This window comes from Rhamphochromis sp. 'chilingali' (assembly GCF_963969265.1).
Source record: "Rhamphochromis sp. 'chilingali' genome assembly, chromosome: 5".
NCBI classification, from domain to species: Eukaryota; Metazoa; Chordata; class Actinopteri; order Cichliformes; family Cichlidae; genus Rhamphochromis; species Rhamphochromis sp. 'chilingali'.
This window is the reverse complement of record NC_137932.1, coordinates 6,738,763-6,748,811: the sequence shown is the minus strand read 5'-3', so window position 1 is coordinate 6,748,811 and position 10,049 is coordinate 6,738,763. Positions and strand designations below refer to the sequence as shown.

The window sequence follows — 10,049 nt, the reverse complement described above, 5'->3', positions numbered from 1 at the left end:
AACGCTTGCATTTTTGAGTGTTTAAAATCTGTATTCAAAAATTCTGTCCCTTCACTAAGACAGGTCTGTGGCCACAAGATGTCACAATGGACGATGTTTGAGCACCTGCTGTTCTTCTCGATATTTGCTAATTGATTTTTCCATGTTTTGTTTATAGCTTTCGTGAGGTTCGTGGTGGAATAATTGGTGGTGTGATGAAGAAGAGTAAGAGTAAATGTTTACACTTTAAACAAAACAGCTTTCTCTTTGCAAATGGGTTACCCAGGTTTAGCTCAGTAGGGTCAATATTAATTTTTAATATCTAATCTCATTTGACAGTGTATTTAGAGAGAGAGAGAGGATATTAGCTGGGGGGAAACGGACTAAGGAAATAACACGGAGCACCTTATTACTCAGGCTGCTATCCGGATAAACACCACAGGAACATCTTAAGGAAACTGTACCTGTTCCCACATAACAGCCTCCACACGCCACACCACCGCAAAACTAAACACAGTTCACTTATTTATTTGGAAATGGGTCACGTATAATGTATTTTTTCTTTCCACATATTGGAGTGGATCTAATTGTTTACTAAGTACTTGTACTTAAGCTTAGATTTTTGTAGCCTATTATCTCAATAGACGTCGACACGCCCACGCCCACGCGCGGCTCACAGGTGAACTGTTCACAAACGAGTAAGGTCACATTCCTTTCCCCAAAAGGAACAAGGAAGCCTGTCAGGTCGCAGGGATTCCTTTAACTGAATCCACGGGGTTTTATTGGTTGGCAGTTTCACGTAACCCTTCCGACTTCAGCTACATTCTTTCACTTTAAACCTTGAGTGCGTGGTTTTAATTTCCTTTAATCGAGAGAACTGCGGGCAGGTGTACTATGAGGAGGAACTGGGGGGAACCTGCCGAGGGGATTGGAAGTATTTGCTTTCTTGTTTTTGTGAAAACATGACGACTCCGTACAAAGATGTTGGCTATATTCACATTATTCATTTTTTATAGCCTGCACTCCACAGGTAGGTCTGCATTTAAATGCTAATATCTATTTTCTTTGTTGTTACTTTGTGGCTGCTGGGTTTCTTTGTTTCCACTGTTTCCATTTTGTCCAGTTAGTTTTATGGCGTTTATTCAGTTTAAGCGGACTGACTTTTATACTACAACAATGCACCCAACGATGAGATCATTAAAGAAATTAACACATTGTAATTTAGTTCTTCCACATTAAGTGCAGAAAGCGGCTGTTAGAGCTACAAACACGTGTGGTTTTGTTAACAAAAAAATGTATTAGTCCATCTAGCTCTACTTTAAGTGTAAACTCACTTTACAGACTCAGGTTTTTCATCCTGAGATCAAAGCATAAAACACATTATTTGATCTGTGTGCAAAATGTACTCTGGATAATCTTCCCATAGAGAATCTTTAATCAAACACTTTTATTGTGTTTGCCTACTTGAAATGATTTATAAGGAGCTAAGTGTACTGTGTGAGGTGGAACAAAGTTTGAAAGGCAGTGAATCATAGTGACAGCTCACACCTTATGGTCATATGTGGACAACTAGTTGAATAGTACCATTAAACACAGGGGAAGTTTAAAGGTCAGTCAGGACAACTAGAAGCTAGTGTATATTCTGATGACAGGCACCTCACCTCTTGTCTCTTTCCCCTCAGTCTCCCAGTCTGTTCCCAGCCCCATCAATGTCACCTTCTCTTCTGTAAATCTGAGGAACGTGCTGCAGTGGTTTCCAGGAGAAGGCAATTACGCAGATGAAACGCTCTACACAGTGCAATATGCCATGTGAGTAAATGTTTTAGAATTTAAATAAAAATGTATAGTTCCCAAGAACTAGCCTAGATGCAGTCCCAAAGGGATTTATTGGCAACAAAAAAAAAGTTCCAGCAAGGCTAAAAGAAATAAAATGCAACACGATCTCAAAATCAGTCTGCCTTGTTTAAGTTAATTTTCTTTATTGACTGTGACTTTAAGCAAACTCTGCTCAACCTGTGCAAAAGTTCACCTCTGAATGTGTGGGTCTTTGTCTTTTCCAGCTATGGAGACAGAATTCAAGGTAAGAAGGGGAAACGGGTGAACTGGAAGGCAGTGCAGCACTGTACAAAAATAGTCCGGACGTGGTGTGATCTAACCAGTGAGATGTGGGATGAGAACCAGGGTTACTATGCCAAAGTTCGTGCTGTGGAGAGGGGAGCGTCTTCCAAATGGGCTTCTTCCAAATGGGCTTTCACACCCAGGAGATTTGAGCCAAAGACAGACAGTAAGTTAAAGAAACAAAAGCATTACATCATATTTAACATGTTTACACTTTAAACAATAGAGGTTTGTCCAACTTTGTAGCTACTTTGGGGCCCCCACTGCTTTCTGTGGAAATTGAAAACAACAGTGCCACCATCACTATGATGGGACCGATGAGGTATCCATCAAACAACCACACCCCAGCGCTTTCCATGGTGACTCTCTACGCCGAGATGACTTACAACCTCTCTGTTCGCAACACCCATCTGAACCAAACGGTAGGTATAAATCAAGTAGAAATATATATGACTACTGTAGCTTGACTCCGCATATAAGAAAAGTTTTAAAATTCTAGGAAGAGGTGAAACAATCTCTATCTGATGTTGCTGCCCTGAATTGCTTTCATTTCAAAAACAGGATTGTCAGGCACAAATAAAAACATTCATGCTAGACATTGTATTGAAAACTTCCTTGTAAAGCACTGAGTCAACTACTACAACTTCATTTTTTTTTTAGTTTTTTTTTAACTGCTTATATATGGAAAAGAAATAGTAAAAACTTATATGTGATTACTCATGAAAGTGGCCACTTTCTCATTACTTTCATACATTGTTTTCGTAAGTATCCAAAACATACAAGTTTCATTATATAATTTTTCAAGGGATCTTATATCTGTTTTCACTCTTATATGCTTTTCATACAAGTTTCACACAAGACGGATACAAACTTTAAGATTTATATATATCTTTTCCATATGGGTAGCTATGACGACAAACTAACCTACGCCCACAAAGCATAAACTTTTTGTTTTTTGTGCAGCAATTCTTTCCAAAATTCTTTCCCACTCTCTAGCACTACCTAATCTGTGCACTTGTTGGTTTTTAGCACCATTTCCCAGTTGTTGGCAGCGTGTACAAATACCGCCTGATGAAGTACAACATGGAATACTGCTTTTCTGCACAGTTGAAATTCTCCTCGATGCCAATCCACTGCCAGTCCTCTGCATGGCTCTGCATAACCACACCTCAAGGTACAACTCCATTGCGTGACCGTGTCTGTAAATGAGAATATTCGGCTCCCTGTTTGAAATGTAGAAAAAAATGTCAATAAACATGATATCAAAGCTGGAGAGCGATTAGTGTTTGTGCAGCAGGTGTATTGTACTTCCTTGTGTGAGCCAAATATGTTGGTCAAGGAAATGGTTCAGATGTTAGATTATTTTCTTTTCACATCACAAGCCCTGGATGAATAAATATTTTCACTCACTTCACCCTCTTTTTCTTTTTTTTTCTTCTCTAGACCCTGTGATTGAGCAGCTGCAGAGTGTGACTGTGGGTATTGTTGTTCCAGCTTTGTGCATTGGTATGATCATTGCAGCTGCCTACCTTTTCCATCGCTACCTGTCTGGGAAAGACCAACACAGTCCAAATATACTGGTAATAGAAATGCATATAAACATACTGGCAATTCAATACCTAAACAGCACTTAACTTTAATTAATGTAGGTTCGCTAAACTGGGCAATGCATGTTGTTTTTTTGTTGTTGTTGTTTGTTTGTTTGTTTTTTAAATACGAATTTAACAATTCACCTTAGGGAACCACTGACATAATTGCACTTGCAAACTGAAACTACTGCTTTGCATTTCACCTAAATGAGATATCTTTGAGTAGTGTTTCAAAGGTAAATTATCAAACATTTCATACCTTTTTCCTTCCCTTCCAATTTCCAGAACCCACCTTCTTTTCACAAGTCTCCTATTTTGTTCCCTCCTGAGAGTTCCAACCTCATCCCAATCAGCCCCATCAGCCCTGAGCCACCAGGAAACTTATTCACAATGTCAGGCCTTGAACACCCCATCTACTCTCTACAAGTTGTGAATCCCCCACCCAGCTACTCGCCCCAGAGGCATGAGGCTCCCTTGGATGATTTGTCCGTTGAGTACGGGGGTATCAGCATGGCTCCTCAAATCATTGTTGAAGGAGAAGAGGAAGCAAGAGGAGGGAATCAAGATGATGGAGACCGGAGAGTTGAGAGCGTTAACTCTGGTGGAGCTTACGCTCCTCAGGCTAACACTTCTTGGACATGCAAACAAACCCCCATGCAAACACATGGCCAGTCATCTGCAGGTTTACAGTCTTTTCCAAGATCAGCTACATGTGGGCTCAATAAAAAGAAGGATGGACAGATTGAAAGTTTACTGGTAAGCATTCGGTTAAATCTGCAAACAATGGAGGAAGTAAAAAGGGGAGAAGAGCTGCATGGAGAGGTGATCTGGAGCACACATAGGGAGGGAGTGGCAAACAGAGGTGTGGAGGAAGGAAACAACTGTGAAAATGTGCCTTTAATCTCTGCTTATGCCCCACAGAACATTCCAAACATGTCTGCCTCCTCCTCGGACCAATCTGACATCACGCTAGATGACTTTAGTGTCAATCATGAAAGAGGACTGCATGTACCTCTACTTTTAGAGAGAGGTAGAAGACGGAGTGAAGAGGAGTATGTGACGAGAGCTAGGTTGAGGCTAGATAATGTTTCTGTCAGCCAAGCAAGTGACGAAGAGGAATAGAAAGAGTTAGAACACGACAGGTGGAAACAGGGAGTGAAGTGGAGAAGGTTTTCAACAAATGGGACTTTGTTGGGATCCCCATGGATCAGTAGATGATATTCATCAGTAAAAACCACTAACCCTGTTCTTGAAAGATAATCCAGGAAACATGGCCAGTATACAGTTTCTCAGCTCTATTCAAATGCATACAGTGCGTGATAAAAGCAGCGTTTAGTATTTAGTACTCACTTAATAATGTTACCTTTATAGCTGAAAATCTACTGATATACACATGAAGAAATCATACTATGGTGAACTTTGAAGGATATGTATTTATCTTAATTACAAGATACACTGTATATTTTAATGTAATTTGTTTTGAATCTGTATTCATCCTCATGTAGCTGTCTGATAGTGACAGAAGATAATACAACATATGATCATAACCTAACATAACGAAGAAACTACACTTCATTCTGGACTGGTGTCTGACATATCTCTCTAAGATAATCAGATGTTTGTTTGGGTTTTTTTTTTTTAAAATAGAAAGTACAGCAAAATCCTATATAGGAAACTTTACCCGTGTGTTTTCTTTTAAGGGTATGATCGCAGTGTATTGTAGATGTTGCATGACCGTACGTGTCCGTGTTTACTTGTAAAGGTTGAATTACAGTGGGTAGTTTGTTTGTTTTTTGGTTTTTTTTATCAGCTTGTCCATCATGCTGTTCCGAGTAAAGCATTCAACCTGCTTTTATTTAAATACTGTGGACTATACACCTTTCGCTGTTGTGTTTGTGAAGCGAATCCCTCGTTTTCACTGCCAGTAACAGCAGTATCTGTTTGGTAACTGGAAATGATGATGTTAAGTGGAATGAGAAGTGTAACTGTACATGATCATGACAACATCTTTGATTAATAATGAGTTGTATGATCTGCAGTATGTGTCCACTACCTTTGTGCCTTTGGGTTAAAAAAAAAACTGGTTAAATCTGTGAAATCTGATTATGCCATCATATCGTCTTTTGTCGCTTCTTCTGAACCTTGCAAATGTATTCCCATCTGCAGTATTAACAACATTATGGTTTTACCTTGTTCTTCTCCATTTTTGCTGTTTCTGTTCTGAGCTGAACAGAACATATTTTACACTTTGTCATTTAGAACTTGTCAGACTTGTTTACTGCAGTGAGTCCTGCATTCCAACACCAACAACACGCTTAAAATAGCAGTTAAAATATGTGATCATTACAAAGTACACAAAAGGCTTTCACTGGCACTTCTGAACATTTGTGCATAAATTATGCTTTGTTTTGACTTTTTTGGAAGGAAATCAGTGTGGTCTGTGTTAACACAGTTCCTCTTTCTGTGCCCGTGCTGTTCCTGCATGAAGTTGTAACTGCCCAAAATATGTTAATTTGTAACATCTGACTCATACCATCTCTTTGTAGCTCGATGGGACTTTCTGAGAATAAATTATTTCTTCCTGTAGAAGCTTAACCTTTGTGTTACTAAAACAACACAGAGGGGAAACGGGTACATTTAGTTTCTGACACCCACTTCTAACGTCCATTCTGCACACTGATAACATCTAAAACAGGTTGTTTCAGGTTAATGCATTTACAGAACTCAGTTTGGTGCATGAACTCTGGTTAACCGTTCATTTAAAACCATGATATCCATGTTGTTTCATAGCTTTATATAGTTTGTTGTCCAGTTAAACCCTTGTATTTTAAGAAGGCATTAGGACACTGTATACAATGCAAATGTCATAAACCCATATTTTACTCACAATGGAACACAGCGAGCATATCAAATATTTAAACTGAGGCATTTTACTGTTTCATGAAAACTATTAGGTTGTTTTAAATTAGATGGCAGCAACACATCACAATGTTTGGATGGGGGTATGGGGGGCAGCAAAAAGCTAGAAAGGTAAGTTGTAGTAAAAAATATTTGGAAGAGCATTTTGTAACTAATTAGGTTCATTAACAACAAGTCAGTAACATGATAGAGTGTGAAAAGAGCATCTTACAGAGGCAAAGATTCTCAAAAGGTGAGCATGGGTTTGCCCAAAAAACTACATCTAGAAATAGTGGAATACTTTTAGAATGATGTTTCTCAGTGTGTAATTATGAAGACTTTATCTATAGTACATAATAAAGTACAATATTATCAATCTTTTTTGAGAATCTGGAGAAGTCTCTGTGCACAAGGGAGAAGAACAAAAATCAATATTGGATGACTTTGATCTCTGGGCCCAGTAGTAGCACCACATTTTTAAAAAAGGCATTATACTGTCAAAGACTCAGGAACACTTCCAGAAATCAAAGGATGCTGAGATCAAGCACGCTGTTCATCTGTTCTAAGCTGTTGTACTTAGCTTGTAATCCTCCTGTTGACAGCTTGTTTATACGCAGGAAAAAAGGTTTGTGCGAGCTTTTATTTCAGCCTGCATCTATGCAAATAGACAGAATTGGCACCAAAGTATCTGTTCTTAAATGCACATAATATAACACAATTTTGAAGTATGGTTAGACAAATGTTTCTATCTGGCCCACTCAAAGTTTGTGTACGTATGGATATCTGTTCCCTAAATCCTCCTAGATACGCTAAACAGTCTGCAAGGAACTTACTAAATGTCTATAGAGCATTTGGGAACTATTTTTAAACACTCATATCCTTACTGATTATATTCATTATGTAGTAGCTGTTCTCAGAATAAACTGCCATTTACGTGTAACTTACATGTACATTGTTGTCAGTAAATTTTGCAAAAACAGTTTTCAGTGCAGTGGCACTTTGGGGTGGGTCACGGGAATATGTGAAGAACTGTTCCCCAAAAAGTAATGCTAATAGTACCTGTAATTCATTACTTTGTCCTATGCAATGAATATGTAGCTTGCAAAGAAGGAGACATGTATTTATTGTTCATTACTTATTATTCTTGGTGTTTATGAAAGCCATTTTTACCATCTGATTATATATAATTATTATATCAGATAAAATGTAGATAAAAAGATTGATTTCATAAATTAACATAGATGTCTCTGTTTTAATACAGTGGGGCAAAAAAGTATTTAGTCAGCCACCGATTGTGCAAGTTCCCCCACCTAAAATGATGACAGAGGTCAGTAATTTGCACCAGAGGTACACTTCAACTGTGAGAGACAGAATGTGAAAAAAAAATCCATGAATTCACATGGTAGGATTTGTAAAGAATTTATTCGTAAATCAGGGTGGAAAATAAGTATTTGGTCAATAACAAAAATACAACTCAATACTTTGTAACATAACCTTTGTTGGCAATAACGGAGGTCAAACGTTTACTATAGGTCTTTACCAGGTTTGCACACACATTAGCTGGTATTTTGGCCCATTCCTCCATACAGATCTTCTCAAGAGCAGTGATGTTTTGGGGCTGTCGCCGAGCAACACGGACTTTCAACTCCCGCCACAGATTTTCTATGGGGTTGAGGTCTGGAGACTGGCTAGGCCACTCCAGGACTTTCAAATGCTTCTTACGGAGCCACTCCTTTGTTGCCCGGGCGGTGTGTTTTGGATCATTGTCATGTTGGAAGACCCAGCCTCGTTTCATCTTCAAAGTTCTCACTGATGGAAGGAGGTTTTGGCTCAAAATCTCACGATACATGGCCCCATTCATTCTGTCCTTAACACGGATCAGTCGTCCTGTCCCCTTGGCAGAAAAACAGCCCCATAGCATGATGTTTCCACCCCCATGCTTCACAGTAGGTATGGTGTTCTTGGGATGCAACTCATAATTCTTCTTCCTCCGAACACGACGAGTTGAGTTTATACCAAAAAGTTCTACTTTGGTTTCATCTGACCACATGACATTCTCCCAATCCTCTGCTGTATCATCCATGTGCTCTCTGGCAAACTTCAGACGGGCCTGGACATGCACTGGCTTCAGCAGTGGAACACGTCTGGCACTGCGGGATTTGATTCCCTGCCGTTGTAGCGTGTTACTGATGGTGACCTTTGTTACTTTGGTCCCAGCTCTCTGCAGGTCATTCACCAGGTCCCCCCGTGTGGTTCTGGGATCTTTGCTCACCGTTCTCATGATCATTTTGACCCCACGGGATGAGATCTTGCGTGGAGCCCCAGATCGAGGGAGATTATCAGTGGTCTTGTATGTCTTCCATTTTCTGATGATTGCTCCCACTGTTGATTTTTTCACACCAAGCTGCTTGCCTATTGTAGATTCACTATTCCCAGTCTGGTGCAGGTCTACAATACTTTTCCTGGTGTCCTTCGAAAGCTCTTTGGTCTTGGCCATGGCGGAGTTTGGAGTCTGACTGTTTGAGGCTGTGGACAGGTGTCTTTTATACAGATGATGAGTTCAAACAGGTGCCATTCATACAGGTAACGAGTGGGAGACAGAAAAGCTTCTTACAGAAGACGTTACAGGTCTGTGAGAGCCAGAGATTTTCCTTGTTTGAGGTGACCAAATACTTATTTTCCACCCTGATTTATGAATAAATTCTTTACAAATCCTACCATGTGAATTCATGGATTTTTTTTTCACATTCTGTCTCTCACAGTTGAAGTGTACCTCTGGTGCAAATTACTGACCTCTGTCATCATTTTAAGTGGGGGAACTTGCACAATCGGTGGCTGACTAAATACTTTTTTGCCCCACTGTACAAGAACCAAGCGAACAAGCACTGCAGGCCTTGCAAAAACAGCCTGGGATAAGTTTGTGTCATTAAAGTGTCATTAAAGCGCTTTTGCAAAATTATATTTATAAAGTTTGAATAAAGTACAGCAATTAGCTTTTTTTAAATTTAGCACTGCCATTGTGTTATTACACAGCATGACTTTCACTGTTTTTAGGAATAAAATAAAATAGAAATAAAAAACACAAAATTTGATATGTAATGTATTATTTTGATGTATAGTGTCATTATATAATTGTTTATTCAGTGTATTCTGATTTTTTCTCCGCACTTCACTCTGATTACCCAGGTATAATTTCATGACAATATGCTTTTCTTTAGATCTTTGAATATCTGTTTACCTTCCCTTGTGTGTTCTGTCACTGGATACTTGCTTTGTTCAACAGAATTTGGCACCCAGCCTAAATAAAAGGGTAGTCATTTGATTACTAAGTTTGTTTGTTAAATTCTTTGGAGTCCTCGTATTCAAGTCATCTTCCTCCACCCACTGTGACAGTTTTTACATGTTTTTAATTTTTTTGTTTTGTTTTTTACAATTCATTTTATCTTTTTGAGATTGCAGAGGTTT

At 39.0% G+C, this 10,049-nt stretch overlaps 1 protein-coding gene across 1 annotated transcript; it reads left to right on the top strand.

Moving 5' to 3' along the window:
• Positions 1-164: 164 nt before the first annotated feature.
• On the top strand, positions 165-6,288 carry il20ra (interleukin 20 receptor, alpha). The gene is made up of 7 exons (XM_080882055.1): positions 165-1,009; positions 1,662-1,788; positions 2,040-2,263; positions 2,344-2,519; positions 3,127-3,271; positions 3,541-3,677; positions 3,972-6,288. Exons 1-7 carry the CDS (start codon positions 961-963, stop codon positions 4,806-4,808), a joined length of 1,695 nt encoding a protein of 564 aa, XP_080738181.1. The 5' UTR covers positions 165-960; the 3' UTR covers positions 4,809-6,288.
• The last annotated feature ends 3,761 nt before the right edge of the window (positions 6,289-10,049 follow it).